The sequence below is a fragment of the Xiphias gladius genome, chromosome 1 (assembly GCF_016859285.1).
Source record: "Xiphias gladius isolate SHS-SW01 ecotype Sanya breed wild chromosome 1, ASM1685928v1, whole genome shotgun sequence".
Classification (NCBI taxonomy): domain Eukaryota; kingdom Metazoa; phylum Chordata; class Actinopteri; order Istiophoriformes; family Xiphiidae; genus Xiphias; species Xiphias gladius.
Window position 1 is genome coordinate 15,002,871 of NC_053400.1, and position 24,812 is coordinate 15,027,682.

Consider the following 24,812-nt stretch of genomic DNA (forward strand, 5'->3'; position numbering starts at 1 on the left):
AATAAGAGCAATCTTGTACTCAAGGTAACAATTGTGGAGACTCAGTATATACAGTAGTGTTATATAGAATAAAAACATGGCTCCTCCGACTGACTCATTGACTGAAGTTCCAAATGAATGATTAGATGCATATCAATGCTGTGATGTCAGTAAGTTTATAATCAAAAGAATGAGTTAAAGCTCACTGCTGTTGTTTCCATTTGGTGCCCTGTGAACTCCCAGGTCTCCCCTAAACATAAGTTTGCTCACTTCGGGGTTTTACTCAACTCAATCACACTGTTCTGCGGGGAAAAAAAGTTCCCTCTGCCCTCCAGTTGTTCATCTACAAGCTGGCATCCATTCCAGGCAAAGAAGTTGTCATCGGAACAAGTGGGAATGCAATGAATGTTGGGGCTGGGGACGAGTTTAGTTGGATGAGTTCAAATTTGAGGCAATGATTGTTTTAATGCACCATTTCAAACATGGAGTTTTCTTCTTTCCTTTCCCAATTGCGAGCATCTTTGTGACAAATGAAGGGTAATTTCTTTTACTTTAATGAAGTGAGTAAACTCATATTCTGGCCTATTCTCTCTTGATTAAAAATTCTGGCTAAAACCACGTTACCGTTCCTGAATATTATTGATGTGTAAGACACAAACCAGAGGAGAAGAGAAGGAAAAGGAGAACATGTCATCTAAACCAAACTCTGCAAGACCAGGACGTTGCGGTCTGAGTCCTAAGCGTGGCCCCTAAATGCTGACAATGCCCGATCAGAACTTGGTACTAAACAAATCCGGTCAACTGATTTGTCCTCCCGTCCGGCGTCTCACCTACTTCGCCGGTGCTATCGCTTTAACTGGACGGGCGGTGACGCTGGGACGGGAACACGGAGCTGAGAGAGCGGGCTGCCGCAGCTGGACCGGGACCAGAACGACGACCAGCCTCCAGTCCTGTAGCCCACACGGTTATCTCTGCGAATCTGGTTCCCATTTTAAAAAGCCGCCATGAGAGACTACTCGGCGACTCCGAGCAACGGAGGCTCCTGCATGCCCTGCTGCCAAGTTTGCGTCTTCGTCTTTACCGCATTTCTCATCGTTGCAGAGAGGACGGCGCGTGAGTCCTACCTGGGACATCCACCCACTCACCCACCCACACACACACACACACACACAGACGCATTAAACCCGAGTGTTTTGTCACCAGCGGTGTGTTGGTTGACTGGCCGGGGTGATGGTATGTGCCCCTGCGCATCCCTGCTGTGTGTTATTTGACTTTATTGGCTTGTGCCTTTTTGGCCACAGTGTATAGATGCACAGTGTGTGAGGTCTACGGCAGCTGGGAGAGAGATGCTCCCATATTCTAGATGGGATCAGGGGGTTTCTGGGTGTCGTATCGGTCTGTTTTAAAATCTGCAATAATCCCACATTCAAAATGGGACATTTGTTTTTCGCTTCACAGGCTGTCTCCTGTTGTGTTATGAATAATAGAGTCAGACCAGAGTCTGCAGTCAGCACTAGTGCGCCTCTTCCCATTTTTATACCCCGCATGTTATGAAATCCTGCCTGCCGCAAAACTGCAGACTCATGCCAGAGGTTTACATCTTTTAAACAGTTGCCATCCTTTCAGCCTCTGTGCGATCTTTCCCGAACAGAAACGAAGCGGGGCCATGTTGTCATATTCCAGCGCCCTTTTTTTTTCTTTCTTTCTTTTTTTTTTTTTTTTTTTGGAGGTGCACGAATGGACGAGGGGATGGGCGTACACCGGGATGGGGCCTAGTCTGCCGGGACAGCCCGCCTGTTTCGCAGCTAAAAGGGGGTTCAGGTTACATGTGTGGAGGGAGGGATGCAGAGCCTCGGGGAGTGTGGCGAGGAGAGTGAGTGAGGAGAAGAGGCATCGGTGGCCTTGTTGTCAGTAAACCTTAGATGTGATGGTCATCTGAAGAAGTGGAAACTCACAAAATACACAATCACTAATGCTCCTCTGATCAAATGCTTTAGTTTGCATCTGATGTAAACAAGTACTAAAATATAAACAGTACCACGGAAAATACTGCCAGTCTGTCATTTAGATCTGAAGTTGAAGTACACTGGGCTGGAGGAAGAATCTGTGCCCATCATTGAGGTAAAAGTAAAGATATCAGGATTTGAAAATATTCCATTACAAGTAAGGCTTGTATTCAAAATCTCACTTAATGAAAAGTATGTAACTCTTATCAGTCACAGGTACAGTACTATCAAAAGTAAAATTACTCATTAAGCAGCAGAACAGCTCCCATCAGTGTTATATTACCAGATGTTGCATTGTTTCATTATTATTACTGGTGTTTTAACATGTAAAGAGCATTTTAATGTCATCACTTGACAAATTGGAGCTTATTTTATCTATTTTCTACAGTATACTGTTGTTTAGTTTAACCTGTATATGCATATTTTATAAAGTAATGATACAAATTTGTGTGTAAAATCCTAATCAGCAAAGTAACTAGTAACTAAAGTTGTCCAGTGGGTAGGAGTGGGTAGGAGAAGTAAAAAGTGCATTATAACTAAAGTTGTCCAGTGGGTAGGAGTGGGTAGGAGAGGTAAAAAGTGCATTATATAGTATATTTCCCTCTGAAATGTGGTGGAGTAAAAGTATAAAGTAGCATCAAATGGAAATACTCAAGTGAAATACAACTATCTCAAAACTGTTCATAATTCATTTCTTGATTAAATGTATTTAATTACATTTCAACATTGGATTAACCTCTCCATGTCGGTTTTTATGAGTTAGGTTTTATTACAATTTTTCAGTAGCATCACAAGCAGGGTCAGACATCAAGAGCCAACGTTACAGCCCAATCAAAAATTGCATAAATGATTTATGATTGGCCTCATCGTGAATGTGCTTTGTACATGTGTGTGTGTTGCTGTCTTTCCCCAGTGATCTACTGCTTTGTATACTATCTGTGGGTGGGTCACAACTACTGCTATGCACATCTTGCCGGCTTCACTGCCCTCTTCCTGCTGCCAGGTGAGATCACATCAGTAACAACAACCCGATAGATCATTAGAAAGCTACAGCAGATAGATTGTTAGACAGGTTGATGTTCATTTTTATCATTCGCTGTTTCCCAGGTTGGGGTCCTCAGTGGCTAAGTTACTTGTGGTACCTGTCAGATGGACGCATCCGCAGGAAGTCTCTCACCTGGACACACATACTGCACCTGGGTATCTTCAAAAGGTGGGCCGAATTTATATATGTGTATGACGGAAATCTGTCAAGACAGTCATAAGGACCAGAAAAGCTATAATTGGTCAATGATCAGTAATTCTCAAATCATGAGTAATGGTAATACTGGACTACCGGTTGAGTCTTAGAAACTATGAATTTGTTAATGTTTGGTGATGTATGATGATCTTGATTACGGCAACAAAATGTCCTCCCTTTCCTCTGTCCTCCTCCCGCCTCCCCTTCATCCATCTCCGGGCTTCACAGGCTGTGGGAGTGTATGCGTCTGCCAGATATGGATGTGTATGGTGAGATCATGCAGCAGGCAGACGTATCTGCCTTACGTCTGCTTGAGGCCTTGGTGGTCACCCTCCCTGAGACGGTGCTGCAGACCTATGTGCTCATCTGTACTGATATAGGGCTCAAATCTCCAGGTAAAGGGATAGACTGAATAGAGAATGTACAAAGTATCTGTACAATCATGATAAGGTCTGAAAGAGCACTTGTAAATTTGTGTGTGTGGTAGAGAAGAAGTTACCAAACATTTTAATGTAAACCACTCAAACAAATCTACAGTTAACTATGGCCCGATAGACGATGGCTGAGACCTGCATAACACAATGATAACAAAAATAGAGCAGCTACAATCTATATTTTTATTTATAAAATGATAATGAAATGAAACCTACAGAGACTTGTCACCTGAATCTGCAGCTCCCATGGCTTTATGGCACTTTAGAGTGAGTTTCGGCTCATTGTTTAGCTGTCCGTCCGCAACTTTACTGTTTTGGTTCAGTCTCATCGCTCTTGTAAGTGTTATTTCCAGATTCATCGGGGCTCTTTCATTGGCAAAACTGTTCTGATAAACCCACTACACGGTAACTGCCCAGCACCAGACTGCATGTGTAACATGTTCACCATAACAACTTTATAAGGTCATAAATATGTCAGATGTTTTGTTTTCAGCTTGTTCTGCTGGCCCCAAAGTGGCCAAAAAATCAATTAGTGCAGCTTTAATTCTAACCGGTTTCTCTGCCATCTATTTCCAGTATACATCTGCAGCAGCCTTGTATCTAATGGACAGTATGTATATAGCATTACAATGTACAAAGTATTCACCCTTCTTTTCCTCTCTGCCTTCTACCTCTTTTCTCTCCATCTCTCCCCTCCAGCCTCGGTGTGTTTTGTGGTGTGTTTGTTATCTCTCGCCTGGGCCTTGGTCCTCTACGCCAGAGCCTGTTCACTTATCAGACCAGGACACTTACAAATGACCCCCGCTGCCATTCTCTGTCGACTGCTGTGGAGGGTGGGCACATTTAAACTTCACACAATGAATATGTACCAAATGCACCCTCAATATACCAGTACCAGTATAATGAACAGCATATTTATAGGCCTGCTTTTGATTTGTGAGTGGGTTTTTTGGCTTGGTGTGTATGACAAGTAATGTATGTTTTTCTTTATCTGCAGGTCAGTATGCTGGGATCTCGATTTGCTGTTCTCATGCTCTTCACACGCATCTTCAAACAGTGGATCCTGGGAGTAATTGGCAAGTTGTATTTGCTGAATCTGGCAAACATTGGCAGGGTATTGGCATGAGTGGTTTTGTTTGTCAACTGAACATATTATACTCTTGTTGGGCAAGTCTTGGTAAGGACACTCATAGTCCACCTCCTCTACGGTCAAGTTTACAGTAAACATCTGAATTAGTGTGTTTATGTATGCGTTAGAGGATGAATATTTATTAGGATGTGTGTGTGTGTTTTTGTGTGTGTGTGTGTGTGTGTGTGTGTGTGTGTGTGTGTGTGTGTGTGTGTGTGTGTGTGTGTGTGTGTGTGTGTGTGTGTGTGCGTGTGTGCCAGGCGTGCACTGGCTGGGTGCAACTTTCTGGATGGTATCTCAGCAGACTGACATCATACGATCAACTAGTCGATGGAGACTGTTCAACCTCGTTCTGGGAGCCATTCACATCTTTCTCTTCCTCAACGTGAAGTACGGCCAATCCAGATACCGCATGGCTGGGTTCTACCTGGTATGTTTGGGTTTTTGATCAAGTCGAGCTTGTGTGAATTTGTCAATACATTCACATCAAGCAATGGTACGGTTTCTTGTATTACTTATTTCTTCCGTCATAAAACAGAGACATATACAATAACAAATAACAAAAGAAAAATGATAGCTTCTGCTTATGTTAGTGTCACTGATGTGGGCAAATCGCAGTAGAAATGAACCCTAAATATTTGGTTAATAATGGTTTTATTTGCAGGGGGATCTGACAAGAACAGAAACACTGCAACACACAGCTTTAAAATACAAACATGAAAATAAATTTGATGAAACAACTTATTCCCATTTATTATGGAGTAAAAAAAAATACATAGACTAATTGCTGAACTTCTTCAGAGACCAGCCCCTTCTGCAAATGAATCTGAGTGCAGCTCACCAACAGAGTCACCATTACAATTCTGATATTTGTACTGAAGAAACAGGTACCTACTTAATATGAGTAAGAATAATTGAATTTGGGGAAAATGTGAGTCTCATTAAAGGCATGTGCTAAGTATAAACCATCAGAAACACTGAAAATACATGTTTGCGATACTATAGTGAGCTTTGGATAAAGGTGTCCATCAGTTTTATCAGTGTAATCTCTAAGAAAATATTATAATATAACAATCAGTTATGAGCTGAATAAAAACTACATGACTTGAGTTGAGCGGACATATATAACAGCCAAATGTGAGACAAGAATGGGTTTCAGGTTTTGGAAGTGGTAACCATTTTCCTCTGTTTCTGCTTCTTCTTCAGGTCATGTTCGTAGAGAACGTCTTTCTTCTTCTGGCCTCCTCCTGGTTGTTTACCATGGTGTCCTGGGATACTGTTGGCATCCCAGCTGCAGTGTTCTGCAGCTTCCTCATTGGTTAGACACAGCCACAGCTACTGTATAAAAACTATATCCAAATGCATTCTCTGTCTAATCTTCCACACCTGTATTTTCATGTGGCGGCAGTGACATTTCCTTCTTTACTTTTGAGACTCACACACCTCCATCCCAAATTCTCCTCATTTCTGTCTCCTATTTACCTTTTCTTCTCTCTCCAGGAGTGATAGCGTTGGTGCTGTACTATCGTTTCCTCCACCCTAAATCCTTTGAGATTTTCCAGAGTATTCGCCACAGAGGGATAAGTGGAGCCTGCATGGAGCGTGGATCTACACTCACATTGGAGGAGAAAGTCACACCCACTTTCCATCGCCACGCAACTCTGTCTGGTCTGTTAAAAATCTATCTATCTATCTATCTATCTATCTATCTATCTATCTATCTATCTATCTATCTATCTATCTATCTATCTATCTATCTATCTACCTATTTATCTATCTAATTTAATTATGAATGTGGTTATTAATCTAATCAGGAGGTGGGACTCTCATGGACCTTCCAATCCAGTGGGAGGGCTGGAAACATCACCACTGGCTGCTGATTCGCTTGGCCCTGAAGACGGGGGATGTAGCGAAGATCTGGTCGGCGTATGGCGAGGGGGGACTGGCAGGACTGATGGGTCTGTCTGAAGAAGTTCACTCCCCAGATGAACCTTATGTCCCTCGGGTATGTTTTGTTCCTGTTGTTGAAAATGTCCTGTGAATTTCATTACTATTAGTTTGAGCATGGAGATTGAATGTCTGCTTCTTAAACCAGTCCTCCCTATCACGCAGCCTAATTGTTATGTCTTTTAAGATTACGTAAAGGGGTTACTCATTCTTATTTGCGCTGTGATTTGTCAGGTTCCACTTGTTCAACCACAGGTTCCTCAAATCTCATATCCAGCTCCTCAACCGGCTCAACCACAGGTGACCCAGGCTCCACAGGTAAGATCTTTGTTTATTGCTCACTGAACCAATAATTTAAACTCAAAATACAGTGAATCAATGCTTAAAAGCCACTATGTGTAGGATTTGAAAATGGAGAGGAATGAACTGAAAGCAGCATATAGACTACACAAAGTTTCAATGAGTTTGGCACATTTTTCTTTAAACAAAAACTAATGCCATAAGACTAGTTATAAAGAAAATGCTATTGTAACCACTTAAAAAATCAACAGAGTAGCGTTAAGATTCTTCTTCATGTGTAAAATGGATGTGAGAATGTGTTGCAGCCCAGTGAGGTCATGAGAAAAAAATAACAGCGGTCTCAGCCACAAGATTTGCTACTAAAAAGTCGTATATGTGCAGAATACGTAGGTTTTGTCTGTCTGCAGGCTGAGACTCAGCTGTATATCCTGTCCCCAGGTGAGAGAGGTGGTCCAGCCACCAAAGCCACCTCCCACCAGTATAGTGGCCCGACCAGTGAGAAAAGCTCCTCCCACAACAATCCATGATATGAGAAGGTTTCCAGAGGTTCTCCCGGTCCAGGAGGTCATTCCTGAGGAGAGTGCCGAGGAAGAGTCCAGTGCTCCACCATCAGAGGAAAAAGGTTGGACGCCTGATAAACACTGCACACTACTAACAGCAGTGCACACACTCAAGAGCGTACACTCAGTGACCACAGAAATAGTTCCCCAGTGGCTTCCTCTGTAGGAAACGTATGTATCGTTTTAAACACACTTTACCTTTAAATTCAATGTCATTTCATTTACAAAGGTGATGAGGAGTTTCAGAGTGCAGCTTACGGCTCACCCACACTTTCATCTCCACGGCAACCAGACAGCCTCCGCCACATTGACAGCAACGCTCCAACCCTGACCGAGGCCTCGTCCTCCGCAGGCTCCCTGGACATCAAGACTCCCGGCTGGTCGCCTGAGCGACGTTCCCCTCTCCTGATTGGTTCACCAGAGAGAAAAGCAGGGATTCCTGGAGAGTCCAGCACTACACTGTATTTCAGCGCAGATGCACAGTCTCCCTCCAGTGGGAGCTATCTCGGCTGGGGCTCCGAGCTGTCTCCCATCTCCAGCTACCGAAGTCCCTACAGGATCAGGGAGGCTCGTTTTGTCACATCCACCCCGCGACTGGAGCCTCGAGCTGGGGCTGAAAGTCCAGGCCCAGCCCCGGTTGTTGTGATCCCTGCCACTCCAGGTGAAACACCAGGCACCACCCCTGACGGGACCCCTGTTGCTTCCACCACTGCTGTTTCTACGCCTGCTGCTTCAACACCTGCTGCTTCAAGCCCCGGCGCATCGACTGCTGGTGCTACTACTCCGGGTTCTCCTGTCATTCCACTCACTCCAGTCGTCTCCCATGCTCGTAAACAGATCGTCCAGTTTGTGGACAGTAGAGAGAGGGCAGTGTAAGGAGGGTGGGGGTGAAGAGGATGGAAAATCCTGGGTGGGGATGGTATCTTTTTCGGTTTAGTGTTTGAAGATATATCTGACTTCATGCTTTAATTAACCTGGGGAAGGCTTGGTGGGTAGTTATGGGCCTTTACAGTTCATTTGAATCAGTCATGGAAGAATATACACTACACATTTTTTTTTTTTTCCCCTGATGTTCAGATACAGAGGTAAAAATTGCGGCATATTGGGATGCATGGGTGGCACACTGGCAAACCATTTGCAAACCTCTGTAGGAACTTCGATTCAGTTCTTACTAGAGGTACCTCTGACTTCGCAGATCGTTCTAGCTCACATCTTTACCGGTGTGTGTGTGTGGGTGGTCAGCTGGTGAGAAATCATGTTGCTGCACTACCGGCTCCTGGTTGGTAGGAGCGGCTGCACGGAGAAGGGCTGTAGTATGTACCTCCTCACATGTGATGTCCCTTTGCAGGCAGGTGAAAAAAAAAGCATCTGGCAGACTCATGTGTATCAGGGGGACACGTTGCTGTCTGCTTCCTATGCAGGCCATCAGAGCAGTTAACGGCATCAGACGCTGGTTTACAAGGGAATTGTCCATTCAAAATTAGGGGAAAAAAGTGGGAGAAATTAGTTTTTCAGTTTAGTATAAGCAGTCGCTGAAAAAAATTGACCGTGCGCTACAGATTAGTCATCACAGAAGATGAAATCTGGCTTAGCCCTCAAAAGAAAACACTCACAGGTGCTAATAAGTGGAGCATCGCTTTCATTCGTTTAGATAAACCCATATACTTAATTTTTAATCACTAGAAACTAAACACAGAAAACCCAATGCAGCGAAGTCTCTGGCTTGTTCAGGAGGTACAGTCAGCCCAGGTTACCTCTGGTAAAATTCAAAAGCAAACAAATTATTAAAATGATGGGGGGGCGTATTAGAATGACAAATTTTCTAAATGATCCAGGAAATTAAACCAGTTTACAATAAACAAACATGCTACCTACCAGGCTACTGTTCAGATTCTCTTGTAACGCCACTCGCCAAAACAAGTCTCTTTTTTAATTGGTGAGACTAGTCTGATACAATGAAGCCAATGATTTGTTATGACATATAGAATCAATGTATACTTAATGAAAACTCAAGTATATATCTGAAAGTGGCTGAACATGCTGATCATTATTTTTTAGAAAAACCTTCAAATGATGTTGAGCATCTTGTCCAGTTTTCAGGCAGCCACTCGTTCATCCAGTCAGTCAGCTACTCACTGTATGTACAGTACACCACATGGTTGGTTATAACAGACATTACTGTCAGACACAAAGAGAAAGAGGTCCTAATTTACTTTCTGAAAAGTAGTAAGTTCTGTTCATGAATGTGTCTGTCATTGTTTTAATGAAACTATCAGATTAACAAATGACAAAACGCAACGGTTTGAAGGAAAAACAGTTTATAAATTATGTGCGATGTTTTCCTTTGCTAAATAATCTGCAATCATGTCAGTCATTCAGCACTTTACAGCAGAAAAAGTACAGCTCAAGTTTATTGTTAGCCACCAGACTGGCGTTAGCAGGATACACTACGATGATTAAATTCTGGTAGTTTATCAAAGGGAAATTAAGAAATATAGAATATGAAAGGACTATCGTCTGATGTTTCTATTATTATATGCATTTCATTTTCTTTTTCTAATGTTTTTTTAATTTGTTGATTTGTTTTTGTCTTAATGTTCAGATATTTGTTTATTCATTTATAATATATATGTGTGTGTGTGTGTGTGTATATATATATATATATATATATATATATATATATATATATCCCATACACAGTCATGCTTTCGCGACATGTGTAGCCCAAAAAATTACAAACAGGGGACAAAATGAAACTGGACATTTTTGAGGAAAAGAAAAGATACGGCACAATGAAAAGACCATTTCTGCAGGACATATTTAACTAATGAGTGTGTGTTCTTGTCTCTAACAGAGAGGATGTAGCTTTTATGACCAACTCTGACAATCACATTTTCTTTCTCTTTTTAATTGATGAAAGAAGGGAAGTATATGAATGATGATAAGATATAATGTGTGATACATGATAACGAAGTGCAGTAGCAGCAGTTGTCAGTGCTGCGTACTGATGATGTGAATTATAATGGCAACAGACCTGTATGTGCTGGGACAGAAGTTAAACTACCTTTGGTGTATTTCTGACTAATCTATTTTCCCAAATTCTTGTGGTCCCAGAGTGCTTAAAACCTTTTTTTTTTTTTTTCAGTTTGCCACTCTACTTCACCACCCACTTATTGATTGGTAAAAGCTTTTACTATGTGTCTGCTCCCCTGGTTGTTAGCATTTAGCATTGTTTTGGCTAGTTGATATCCATTTACTCAAGTTGGTTTTACTGAAGAGCACACAGCAAGCAAGCTGTTAGTGAAGCTTTAAGGCAAGAAACTATGTATTTGCCTTGTGAAGGACGTTAAAGATGTACTTGGGAAATACAGCGTCATCAAAAGTGACTATGTGCAAAAGTTACAACTGAAACCGGCTGCAATTTTAAATTAATAATGTCCATGCCTATTGATAGAGGAAAATGTAAGTATTCAGTTTTGTGTTAAACGAGACACCACTTTCACACATGTAGACAGTCCATCCACAGTAAACATTAAGCGCAAGACTGGTTTTTTCAACTTGTATTTGTTGTTCAGTTGTGCCCCTGCAGAGTGCTCTCATATTGCTCATGTAACAGTACACTCATGGATTACCTGGAAATGTCATTAACATTATTTCAAAAAGGACATACAGTAAACACTAAAATTAGTTTGCAAGCTAATGACCATTTATTGAAGGACCTGGGGAAATCTAAATCTAAATTTGATATAGTGTAGAAGGAATCGCTGTAGCTCTAAATGACTTTGGTTTTCTCCTGTAAAGCCAACTATTCATAAATATTTGTCGTCCTTCAGTCTGTCCATCAGTTGAACCTCCTACCTCAGTGAAACTGAATGTCCATTAGACAAAATCACTTTTTTATCACTGTTTTTTTTTTTTTTTGCCACAGTGAGAAAATATAATTGCTCGCTGTATGGCTGAACACGCTCTGAGCCTTTGTTTGACAGTATAAAACATTTTTTGATGATGTAGCTACCAGACGGAGGGAATCTGGGTAAGGGGCAGAGGTTTCAGAATAGAAATGCTGCATAAAGGTTATGTGCTGCTACAGGTTTCCAGTTTGGTCAGTACCAGTATTATGTCATGTTATAATTATTATCATTATTTATTTAAATATGTAAATTGTCATTTTAATCAGAGAATATGGTGTTAACCAATATAAGTCTTCCCCTGTATATTTGTCTTGTTTTTCTTCAACTATGCTATTTTATTTTTCTTTATTTCTTTCTTTCTAAACAAAATAATAACTATAAAGTAAGGTCTATATCTGTAAAAAAAGTGCAGAGGAAAACATGTTTTTGGCAGAACCGCTTTATCAAATTGTGTCAAACTGTTATCCATGTACCGTGGCCTGCTGGTAGATAAAGGAGTCACTGCATGTTACTCATTCATACAGGCAGCAGAGTTGTGTGTATTCTCACGGAGAAAGAAAGCACTTACTGTAACTGCACACACAAGCACACATTACAGTAGTTAACATACATGCTAGGATGCATGTGTACGCTAAAGCAATAAGCCAGCTAATGAAATGTGTATTAGCGCACTGATGAAAAAATATCTACGCCCATGCTTTAGACTGCAGAGATGCCTTGGCTTGATCACTGTGAATCAGCGCTTTGCCTTGTAGAAAGACAGCTTGTCACTTGTGTGTGTGTTGCTTTATATTAGTACGGTATACTTTGCTTTGTGTAGCTGGTGGGTATAATAATATTTGTTTGTGTTTCTAATTTGACTCATTTTATATGTTATAATGTGTTTTTCTTCTTTCGTATTTGGTCACATTTACTGTTATGAGATGAGCCACGGTGCAGTATTTCAAGGTTTTGTGCTGAAGTTTCACATGTGAAATTGTTTAGAGACAGGATAGTTTTCATTGACAGACTGGAGTTAGTTTGCGGACTGAGTGTACCATCACCTCATCCCTGGATGGCCTCCACTTGACCAACGTGCATCACCTCATCTCTACGAGGATTTCCACAGAGCAACTGTGGCTGTTCGTAGTGAGTCATTAACTGTGCTATTGATGTGACAAAATAAAGTCATTAATCGTGATCAAAGCCCAGAGTGGTGTGTTGGTCAGCCATCATTCATTTACCATCAGTGATGTTTCAATACCATTATGAGCTTTAGACACTGGTAGCACTGTGAAGCTTAGTCCAAACCTTGTTAACGTTGTAATGTTTGTAAATAGAGAAAATAATCACAATGTAAATGATACAGTAATTAGCACATTGTAATTTGAGTATAAGCACAGCACAGTGGCCGCTCTAGTACACTGCTGCAGTGAAAATGCTGTGTTGTTTACATTATCACAGGGGCAGATTAACCTGCCAGGGGGGCCCAGGGCATTAACCACCATTCCTCCAACTCTTCTCTACATTGTCTACAGTAATTCTACACTGCCATACTATATGGCTTCGAGTTTGCTGTGCAGTTATGTTATTAAGCACAAATTATTATAGGATTTGGAAACATTGGTGCAACATTAGCGGAAATAATAAAGTTCTTGAACTTTTATTTTGACACAGGGCGCATCTTCAAGAGAGGGCCTCAAGCTCTGGTAATAAAGCACATATCTTCTTATGGCCCCAATCATGTAAGAAGATATTGTGCTTTAATTAACTCAATTCAAGCTTGTTTTTAATCCCTGCAAGAGCACCTGTATATGCAGTAGGTCAATAAACACACCCACAATAAATAGGAGAATAGAGAAAAACACTGTTATAACCATTACAACCATTTGTAGAATTAGTAATAAATACATTAATGAATAACTATACATATGCAAAGATATAAACAAAGTAGTGAGAAGTAGTGAGAACTGAGAAGATGTAGTAGTGCAGCAGAGTCGTGTGGTGTTTAATTTCAGTTTTTCAGAGCAAAGTTGTAATTAAAGACATTCCTACAAACCATTTGCCACCCAGTGAACCTGGGGTTTTTGGGGCCCTGGGGCAGGTTCAGGTCAACCATTCAGTACACTCTAACTCAGCCCCAGACTGTTGTTTACTGTTGTTGTTTGCTCTCAAAGATCATTAAATCTGTTGAGAAAAGCATGTGATCTTGGTCACTCTGTCAGGTTAAATAAGAAAAGTGGTTTTGGTCCTTCACACTCTACTTTAGAATGAGGATCTGCTCTTACGCAACTTACTTGTTGAAATAAGGATTAAAGTTGCTGCACTTACAGTATTTTTTTTCATTGTATCATTCTGAAAGTCAGATGACAGTCTCATAAAAAGAGGAGATTCAGCATGTCCTGTGGTCAGTGATCCATAGCATGATACAGCCAAAAACACTTGTCACCATCCGTCCACAATCACAGGATACTTCTCAAAGGAATAAAATGAGAAATGAAAGTCACAGATCAACTAAAATTCGTCAAATATCATCATACAACACGCACTGCGGTGCATGCGTTACTTAAAAAAAGTCGTCAGTATTCTGCTAAAGTCACTGAGAGCATTTATTTTATAGCTTAAAAGATAGTGTTTTTTAGCCCGTTAATGTAAAACAAGAAAACATTGGTTTCTTTGAAAGGATCCTTTTATTAGAATAACTAAATAAACGTCTATTTAGATACACCAGACTATCAAGGTATAGTGTACGTTTTCCTGCTCGAGGGTTCTATCTGGTCTGTTCAACTTTATGTCAAAAGACCTGCAATTTATTTTCTTGATTTTTAATGAGTAAAAAAAATTTAATTAGAATGGCCTTTTTTGGAAGTCTCTTAATCAGATACATAACAAGTGCCCTTTGGGTTAGAGGTGTGTCAAGCTGTTTGAGAGACATAGCCAAGAACAAATATAAAGGACTTTGGACTGACAATAGCACATCATTCACGACTACAATGTAATGATATGTTCTATCTTACTTAAAGGAAATCAGTGATCTTTGTTAAAACAGCAGTGAGCAACAGATGTGCAGATTTTGGGATTTGGGGCCACTGCTGTCATGGATGGATGAGAGAATGAGCCCACCAGGAACCTCCGTCTGAAGTGTCTGTCATAATCATTCCTCATGGGCGAGTGAAAAGTGGAGATGTCTTCATCATGGTTTTTTGCTACAAATGCATATCCTTGAATGTTATATAGGGACATCACATCACATCAGAGGTCTAGTCCACCAATAACGAAAAAAACAGGTTAAGAAAGATGACAGTAATGAGAATAAAAAATAAAAAATGCATAAATGAGTAACACAAAATACAATGGGGGGGGATTTACGAACAAAACTAAAGATCAGAGTAACGATTATATTTCAGGGTGAAGTGGTGACATTAACCAGGGAGGGTGAGCCTCAGCACCAGCTAGCGGTCAGATTTGAGGCAGTGCCGATCCACCGCGTCCCGCTGCACAAAAACTGCCTCGTCGTGAAGTGCGTTTCTTCTCGGTTTCGTCCAGATGCCGATCCCTGTTCTCTTAGGAACAGGAGGACAGCCCCAGGCCGGAATAAGAAACTGATGGCATGTGGTGGTGGTGGTGGTGGTGGTGGTGAGGGGTTTCGCTGCGCGTCACGTGGGCTGCATTCATGTGACTGTCTCACGTGGTTTCTGGGATAAATGATGCACACACCTTGTTTTCCAGTGACCGGCAGTTAGTTAAAAAGAGGAGTGGGTTAAACCAAGTTCACACCAACAGCCGACAACAAAGGTTCCAAGTAAGTATTTGATTTTATTTATTTATTTTTTATTTCGAAGTTGTTGTTGTTGTTGGTGGTGGTGTTTGGTTTCTCGACGTTAAAGCGGTCTCAGTTTGTTTAGGCCCCAGTTATCAGACGTTGGTTACAGATTTTTTTTTTTTTTTTTTTTTTTTTTAAGACGGTGAATTAGCACTTATCTACATCTGCCACACTTTGCATAAACCCGCAGAGACAACACGTTTAACGTCGTGTGCGGTTAGTATTTGAGGGCTTGCAGTCTACGTCTTCATCTTAACCCTTAACTGTTTTCATAAGTCAAACGGGGGTTGTTTTGTGACTGCCTGACGCATTTTAGCCTCATGGGTCAGAGGTGGGACAGTGTATCTCATTCATTAACAATTAGGACTCACCCAAAATGATCAATGAAAGCTGATTCGAACTAAATACCTACAGTGAAAATGGATATGAAACATAATACGGAACAGTTTTAGCGCATAAAAACGGGGAAATGGAAAGTGAAAGTTGATTTTTATGAAACATTGAAGGCAGCCATTCTGCCCTCTGGTTTAACCAGACAAAAGAGAGGGGCTGAGACTTGTTATACCGACTTATAAACCTGTCTGGAGGAGAGGGGAAGAAAACCTGAAGAAACTGACCTCGGTTAGTGTTTAAATGACAAGACCATGTACCCAACTACACCACAGTTGGCAGTCCAGAACTGCTCCCATCAGTGCAAAACAAAGGAGGGAAAAAAAACAAAACAAAAGAGTTTTCAGATTTGCAAGTACTCGGAAAACAGGCCTTTTTTTGATGGTTGTGTAAATGTGGCTGTGCCCCCCCCCCCGCTCACAGCACTGCGACAAGGAAAGAGGAAATAAGTCTTATCTATAAGTAGAGAGAACGAACCCGACAGATTTGTGGTGTACAATTACAGACTTATCAGTTGTCGCCTTGTTGATTTTTGTGCAGGCGACATGAAAGATATTTGTGTGTCACTTTTCATATGTGAGCATATACAGATGGGAGATTCAGACCTGTAAAGTGTCTTTGCACTCTTTCCAGGTGTTTGTACTGGAGGCACAAAGAGGAACTGTAGAGCATGAGGACTATATGCCTTATCCCACCTGTAGTATAGTATTTCTTTTTATATTTTAATTTTTTTTTTTTAAACATGATTCCTGTAGTTTGGACATCAAAACTTGACTTTAAAGCCTCTTCAGACAAACCTATCAACACTGATCATATGTTGTGTCATGTTTATAGCAGATGTTTAACAAAAAAAAACAAAAAAAATTATATATATATACATACATACATACACACACACAGACGATAAAATAGCTGAGCAAAGTGTTTGAAGAAACAAGGTTTCCGCCAGCTGAAGTCAGCTCTTTGGGAGCTGACATGTGAAGACATTAGTTCTACTTAGAAAGGAGTTGTCCAGGGACTTGAAGGTCTTCTCTCTGTGGCTTTGGCGCTGACTCACCTGTTTCTGACTTGATCTGAAACCTCCCAAACTGAGAAAATTCCACGACCCCTTGGATCTTTGAAGCTCTTTAAAAATCTGCTGGTTAAAATCATAAATAAATCATCATCAATCTAATAGCGGGGCTGATATTTCTTATCGGAAAACGTGACATTTTGGAGACGTAAAGGCACTGCCGGAGGAGGGCCTCACAGCCCTCCACTATGACTCAGCAAGTTAACATAGCCTGTGTGAGTCTTTGTATGACAGCTGTGTTGAAAGTAATTGACATGAGACCGATGTCTTGAGGACAGACAGCAGTGCTGAACAGCAGGTGGATGGTTAAATTCCTCAAATCATGTCCTCATCATTGTTTCAGCCTACAAGGTGGATTTTTTTGGTTGAACCACTTCTCCAAAAACTGAACAAAGAAAACCATGGTGTCTTTCATACTTGTCCTTCTTGTGACCCTAATGTAATTTGTTAGTCAGGGTTTGTCCACTGTATTTTTTTTTTTTTGAGATTGCACACAGTTAATAGCTTGTACAGTTTATAGACAATTTATAGCCACAGAAGTCATATATACTGCATAAACAGCACATACACTCGAATAAAAAATGACCCCTTCACTCCAACAGCTGGAGAACTCGCTGAAGCCTGTCTCCAGCCAACTTGTAACCATAACCTAGTTGTTATAAATAAACTTCCAATGCCCAGCCAAAAAAGTCACAGCTGACCATTTTTATTAGATTACACAGAATATGATATATTATGGATTGTCTGTGGTATTAAAGACGGTTGAGCACTTACAAGAGCCTGCTTGAGATTTTGGAGATGTCATGGTGGGTGATTGCAGTATGGCAAGTGGTACTTCAGTGGGATTTTAGAGATCAGATGTTTTTCTGTAAAGTGGAATTTTATGTTCTCACTTCCCTCTGTATACTTTTTTCCTCATGATATTCAATGGCCTCAGTCATGTGATATCGAACCGATGGAACTGGAGTTTTTATTTTCTCAGACAGAACTTCTTCTTCTCCTCTGCTTTGTTTCGGAATAGGAGCATGCCCAAACAGGTGTGCTGATTTTACAGGTGCCTAACAAGACTGGCTCTTGTTCTTAAGAAAATCCATATGATAGAGTGCAGATTGGCCAACATCATCATCCGTGGTCCCTCTATCAGGGTTGTCGGGGTTTGAAGTTGCGTGTTAGTTCTTCCCAGTGTGTTTATACAGAAGCATGGTGTCTGCACTGGTGTTGATTTTTTTTTTTTTTTTTTTTTTGCTGGACCTGGAGCACCCTGCTTATCTTGAGCACCCTCCATCCTTCAGAGTAACAGGCTGGAGTATGATGTCTAATGGAACTGATCTCAACTCTCACTGGTGCATCTCACCTCTGATAATGTGGTCTTTACTATGTATTGAATTGTGGGTGACATTTTTCTGCTATATGAGGAGCTAGTTTTCCTTGTGCTTTTTAAAACGGAGCTGAAACCCAGCCTTATTACAGTTAAGTGAACAAAACTGATCAAAAAGGTCTGATCAAAAGGAAATACACTACAAATTGTAATCCAGAAGTCTGTTTCTTGTGCTGGCGTGTAGATTTAAATCTAGTGAATTAGTTGAGCTCAGTGAACTGCTCATTGTACGTGTGCTGACGCAGTCTGTTCAACCACCTGAAGGGACTCTGACTAGCATGACTGAGGATAAGAGGGTTTTTTTCCTGCTCTGTGTTTTTTAAACTGTGTAGGCATGTTCCACTTGTATCTGTAACTGTGGTGACAATCTCTACTCAGCTGTGAACTTTATTGGTCTAGTTTCAGGAGTGTATATAAGAGGGGAAGAACATGTGCTCAAGCATAACATTACATTTTCTCACGCTTGTATTGGCTAGAAATGTGAGTTTTTCTTTACAGTTGAGTTTAAGTCTGAATTTTCATAAAATTCCCCACTTACTTACTTTGCTTACTTATAGAGATAGATTTATAGATAGATTTATAGATAGATAGATAGATAGATATAGTTATTTTTTTTTTTAAAGTATTTTCAGTACGCTTTCCACCCTAGAGTGTTGTATTTACAGTCTTTTGGGGTTAAGTACTGCACATTTTGTCTTGTAGCTTTCTTTTTGAGACATTGTAATCCCTTCAGCCTTCCAGCCTGAAAGCTGATGAAAATACTCATCTCGCCTGGAATTTTTAGTGGAGTCTGTGTTTGTTAGAAGTAGGGTTTGGTCATTCGTGACCAGGTTTTGTGATTTTTATTTTTTTATTTTTATTTTTTTAATTAATTAAAAAAAAAAAAAAATCAGAATTAATGAAATTAAGTCACTATAGCTCATAGCTGGTGTAATGTGAATAACCGATTTTACTCATGTCTTCATTTTGGGTCTTTCAGGCAAAATGTGGCACATAGCCCTCATGCTATTGGCTGCCAGCTCGTCGCTGAGCCTGGCCAGACCTCATCTCCAACCACTGTCCAATGAGATGGTCAACTACATCAATAAGATCAACACTACATGGAAGGTGAGTTTGTTTGTTTTTATGCCTCCGCGCTGGCGACAAGTGGCCGGAGCATTATGTTTCCGAGTTGTCCTTATAATCCGTACATCCGAATGTCCCATTCTCATGAACACGATATCTCTGGGACACCGGGAGGGAAATTCTTCAAATTTGGCAGAAACATTCACTTGGACTCAAGGATGAACTAATTAGATTTTGGTGGTCAAAGTTCAAAGGTCACTGTGACCTCACAAAACACATTTTTGGCCATAACTCAAGAATTCATATGCTAAATATAATAAAATACACTTAGTATCTTTTTATTAAATTTTCGCTACATGTGTTATACCGTTCTGGACAGACATGGATGTAGAGTGCAACTTGACTGGTTGGCGAGGCGTATAACAGCAAGGTGGTAATTCTAATAATTCTTTTCTTTTTACCTCTGACTCCTCTCGTGGGTATAAGCAGTTCTATTTGACTAAATCTCCCTTCTCTCCTCCAGGCTGGTCACAACTTCCATAATGTTGACTACAGTTATGTCCAGAAACTCTGTGGTACGATGCTGAAGGGACCTAAACTGCCAATCATGTGAGTCTCATATATAAACAGTCTGTTGCTGAATGTGAAATACATAAGATCGACTTAGGTTTCGTATTCCTTTCCACTCACATATCAGTGAGAGTTAGTATTTGCTGTGTTGTACACAGTGGTTGCAGTGTCACTGAGAAAGACATTGTAGTTGTATGTTTTACAGTAGTAGCACACAGTAATACTTAACTCTACAACGTTGTTTTCCTTTACACAGGGTTCAGTATGCCGGAGACCTGAAGCTGCCGAAAGAATTTGACTCCAGAGAGCAGTGGCCCAACTGTCCCACTCTGAAGGAGATCAGAGACCAGGGCTCCTGTGGATCCTGTTGGGTGAGCAGAAAAAAAACAACGCATATGTACTTTAATTTTCATCCTACTGTTGAGTGTAAACTCACTTTATTGTCATTTATTCACATCTAGACTGCTTCCCTGTTAAGGGGTTATATTTCGTTTTGTGACATGTCTTGGTTCTTCTGCCCACAGGCGTTTGGTGCTGCAGAGGCTATCTCCGACCGTGTGTGTATCCACAGCAATAGCATGGTCAGTGTGGAGATATCCGCCGAGGATCTGCTGACCTGTTGTGACACCTGTGGCATGGGGTAAGGCACAGGGATCCGTGAACAGTTTCACTACTTTGTTGTGTTAAACTCTGACCTACTGTAGGAGGACCATAATCCAGATCTCAAAAGCAAAGTATACTGTTTGAAATGTGAATTATCTGTTTTTTGATGTGTAGAAAGAATGAACTTGCTCAATACAGGTTCACCAGTGAATCATCTGATATGTAGATGGAAGTCTTGACATTGTATAGGAATGGACCAATCCCATAAACAGGATTAGTATCTGTGTTAAAACTGATCTTATTAAGCAGCCTGTGTATCAGCCATGACATAACTAATCCATCTGAAATACAGTTTCTTTATCAATGTAATTTATAAAATTCAGTTTTAGTCATTAATTCACAAGGGGTCGTTGACACAATTTTTAGGGCAAGCGCAATCTCTAGGCTCAGTGTAACGTTAAATAAAAAGTGAGTTCCCCACAGAGGTATAAAGATTTTACATTCGGGAAAAGAGAACACTATTAATGAATAGTAATATTATCATTGTGATGTTGTCATGCAGTAATGAGACTTACTGGGAGAGGAAAACGTTGAATTGGTGCAGCCCTAATATTGTACAGTGTCCACATTTGGAAGTGGAAGCAGAGAGTGCTTATTGGTTGTCAGTTAAGGTGGAAAAAGTTGGAATTCATGGTTTTGTTTTTTATGTTCCACTCATTTTAGATGTAATGGTGGGTACCCCTCGTCTGCCTGGGACTTCTGGACCAAAGAGGGACTGGTCTCTGGAGGTCTCTTTGACTCCCACATCGGTGAGTTTTGTATCTTTGAGGCTCTTACAGTGGGAGACATGTATGTGTGGTGTCTACAACTCTGACTCCATCATTATGTCAACAGGTTGCCGGCCCTACACCATCCCCCCCTGTGAGCACCATGTGAATGGTACCAGACCTCCCTGCACTGGAGAGGGTGGAGACACACCGAAGTGCATCCTCAAGTGTGATCCTGGATACACGCCAAGCTACAAAGAGGACAAGCATTATGGTAAGAGAAGAAGAAGGAAAACATTTTGATCACCATAAATATGGGAGGCATGAGAGATTTTTAGGTTTAAGCATGCTAACATTAACCGTGTGCCTTTGCATACTCACCAGTATATACTCGATTAAAAGTAGAAATGAAATGTAACATTTAAACTGTATTTAGTTCCTGCCCTATGTTTTTGTTTTTTATTATATTATATTGTCGGTTGGTTGGTTGGTTGGTTGGACTGCTGGGATGTGATTCACTGTTGCTCTGAATCTGTTTATAAATGCAGTATGGGAAACAAAATGGTAAGTATTTGAATAGTAAACAGACTCAAAAGTATGATTTATTATCTTGAAATATGTATGCATACATTCTTAAATGTTTTTGTAAAGTTCATTAGAAATTCAGGTTACTCATTGTATTAAGTTGTTATTACTAATAGTTGTTGTTGTTGTTGTTATAATTAATTGTTGTTATTAATGATGATATGGTATTAGCAGTTACAGCATCATTAATCTATCACTAACTGGCATACATTTACACTGACTTGTCTCGCACATATATAGTATTTATAAGATATTTGATAAAGAGAAACTGTTGTATTTCCTAACATGAGCCTAACCCTAATGATGGTGAACACACGCGCACACACACACACACACACACACACATCACGGGATTGTAATTTTAAGTGTGTTGCAGGTAAAACGTCTTACAGCGTGGAGGCAAATGAGGAGCAGATTCAGTATGAGATTTATAAGAATGGCCCAGTAGAGGGAGCCTTCATCGTCTATGAAGACTTTTTTTTTTACAACGTCAAGAGAGCATGCATGCTTGTCCTTCAGACAAAGTATAAATAAATAACTAAATAAATATACTACTAAATACTGTAGAATCACAGCCTGTAAAGTGTAGGGTAAACGCTGATTGCAGATTTTGCTCAGTGAATCTGTAAAATGCTGTTTCTGACATTCTCTCAAACTTGAACTCAAACTCTTTCTGACCCCCTTGTTTTTTTGTTTTCTTGTTTTTTTTTTTTTTTTTTTTTTTCTTCATGTCTCCAGGTGTGTATAAGCATGTGTCTGGGTCTGCTTTGGGTGGCCACGCATCATCAGGCTGGGGGGCTGGGGGAGGGGGTGCCCTACTACTGGCTCTGTGCCAACTCCTGGAACACTGACTGGGGTGATAATGGTGAGCAGAGACATGAAAACTTTTCTGCAACAGGTTAAATACCAGTGAATCAGCAATTCTATCAGTCTTTGCTATGTAAGACTTGTTGTACTGTGTATATACCTAGCAGCTGTTCTTAATATGAGACACAAATGAACATACCATTCTTCTCTCACACATGAAGATATTTTGTACTTACAAACACACAGTTGTTGGTGTTGGGCCAAAGCTATTCAGTGTTTCAAAGGTAAAACTGAAATAATTTATGTGTAAACAGTCCTATTGTCTGTTTCTTGTCTCTGGTCTACAGGATTCTTTAAAATCCTGCGTGGATCGGATCACTGTGGTATTGAGTCTGAGATTGTGGCCGGCATTCCCAAATAAAACCTAAGGTAAGGCAACAAAACAAGAAATGGCAATATAAAGTATAGCCTCAAACAAACCTTTTGTTTACTGTGTGCCTATAAAGTGCAATCTCCCTAATGTAATCTCATAAACCAGACATTAATGCATGGATTTGTATTTGTGCACAAGCCTCACTGGTCTAAATTGACTGCTGACCCTTTTCCACTCCAGTAACTCCTATTTGAAGTCTGGGAGCCTGTTGGATGTTCTTTGTGAAATCCTCAGCAAACATTTAGCATTATGAATGTAGCCTGAAGTCCATGCCTCACTGACTCTGTTTTTGTCTTGCAGGTTTTAAACTGCAGAGGCCATTCCTTCATCACTAGAGGGCGACACACTCCTGCTTTTAGTAGTTACGTTCAAAGCCCACATATGACCTTTCACACATGGCATGTGGTTTTCTTTCTACAGCAGACTCAAGAGCAACCTTCATTTCATGTAGGCTGATTAGCAGATGGGGTATGACAGCAACTATGTGCCTCAGCACAAATCACCATTGTTGAATTTAAGGTGTTTTTTGTGAATGAGCTGTTGTAAGGTCTTGTTCCTTTTTATCTCTTACCTCTTAAATCAAGATCAATCAAAAAGTCACACGAGAAGAAAATGTATTTTTAAGAAATGCCTGTGTTTTTAATTTCATCTCGGGTGATTTGAAGCAGACTGTCACTGTTGTAGAAATGACTGAATGTGTCTCCCTCACCTTTTTTTTTTTTTTTTTTTTCTTTTTTTTTTTTTTCTGCACTGGTAAAAAAAAATATTGGCCTTTTTAGCACAATACAGAGAGAGGTAGGTTTGTTTGAACGTGTCTAATTTTAAATAATCACGGCTTTCGTTTTGAAGGCCTTTTTTTAAATTTTAATTATTTTAATCTCATTGCAAATGCTACTATATGTCTGATTGTCCTCCTTGTAATGGGTGCCTGGTAATGTTTTTAAACTTTATTGTCAAATGAAGAATTCAACTTTTTTTTTTTTTTTTTTTTTTTTTTTAAATATGGTTGGAAATGAGATGGGGCTGTCTCTATTGACTGCCTGTATTAATCAAATATGTTGGCAAGTTAGTTATGTTTTTAATTAAATAAACCTTCTTTGGTTCCTAATATTGGGTTATTACTCTCAAATGTGCATGCCGGCATCAGTTATGTAGCATTTTATCTGGCAGATGTGAAGCCTCTCACAACTGATGGGATTGCCTCAGCAAGAAAACGTGGGTCAAGATGTGATAAATGAGTAGATGTGAGTCAAAACTATTCTGATGGTAGTTGATAAACTTTGTTGGTTTCTGTTGTATTTAAATTTTTCATCCAAACTGGGCAACAAACCGAGACTTTGACTCACAGTACATGGATGGTATTTTGTGACAAACATTCATCATAGAGCAAAGTTAGCAAATTGTTTGCTATATGCAGTGGTTGAAGGAGTACTCACCTCTTTTTTGCTGAGGTAAAAGTAGCAATACAAGTGTATAGCAATGCTCTGTTACAAGTAAAAGCCATACAAAATTTTAAAGGAAAAGTACAAAAGTATGGGCATCAATATGCTTTGCTCCGAAAAAGGCAATTACTTAATGTATATTGTATAACTGGATTATAATTATTGATGCATCAATGTGTACATCACTTTAATGTGGAAGCTGCTAAATAGGGGCTAATATTAATTACATTATCTACTGCCAGGTAGCTTGTGAATTTTCCCTGATGATCAAAGTCTTATTTTAATTAATAATACATCATAATTAATGTGTCAGTTATATTTTGTATTATTAAACTGAATCTGAAAAGTAACTTGTAAATAAAGTTATCAAATCCAGTGTAGGAGGAAAAAGT

The 24,812-nt window shown here is 40.1% G+C and overlaps 2 protein-coding genes across 2 annotated transcripts; both read left to right on the top strand.

The window, feature by feature from the left end:
* The first annotated feature begins 983 nt into the window (after window positions 1-983).
* Window positions 984-8,471, top strand: xkr5b (XK related 5b). Its single transcript, XM_040135871.1, has 13 exons — window positions 984-1,092; window positions 2,899-2,988; window positions 3,093-3,198; window positions 3,454-3,620; window positions 4,359-4,492; window positions 4,657-4,735; window positions 5,049-5,218; window positions 5,995-6,106; window positions 6,289-6,456; window positions 6,603-6,793; window positions 6,970-7,053; window positions 7,474-7,657; window positions 7,825-8,471. The coding sequence occupies exons 1-13, from the start codon at window positions 984-986 to the stop codon at window positions 8,469-8,471; spliced, it is 2,241 nt and encodes a 746-aa protein (XP_039991805.1).
* Window positions 8,472-15,173: 6,702 nt separating this feature from the next.
* Window positions 15,174-24,788, top strand: ctsba (cathepsin Ba). Its single transcript, XM_040138539.1, is given in 12 exon segments — window positions 15,174-15,287; window positions 19,128-19,255; window positions 19,737-19,822; window positions 20,040-20,154; window positions 20,308-20,423; window positions 21,110-21,195; window positions 21,281-21,427; window positions 22,115-22,228; window positions 22,474-22,538; window positions 22,540-22,603; window positions 22,893-22,974; window positions 23,279-24,788. Coding segments are annotated over 10 exon segments (990 nt in total). The 5' UTR covers window positions 15,174-15,287; window positions 19,128-19,132; the 3' UTR covers window positions 22,967-22,974; window positions 23,279-24,788.
* Window positions 24,789-24,812: the final 24 nt, after the last annotated feature.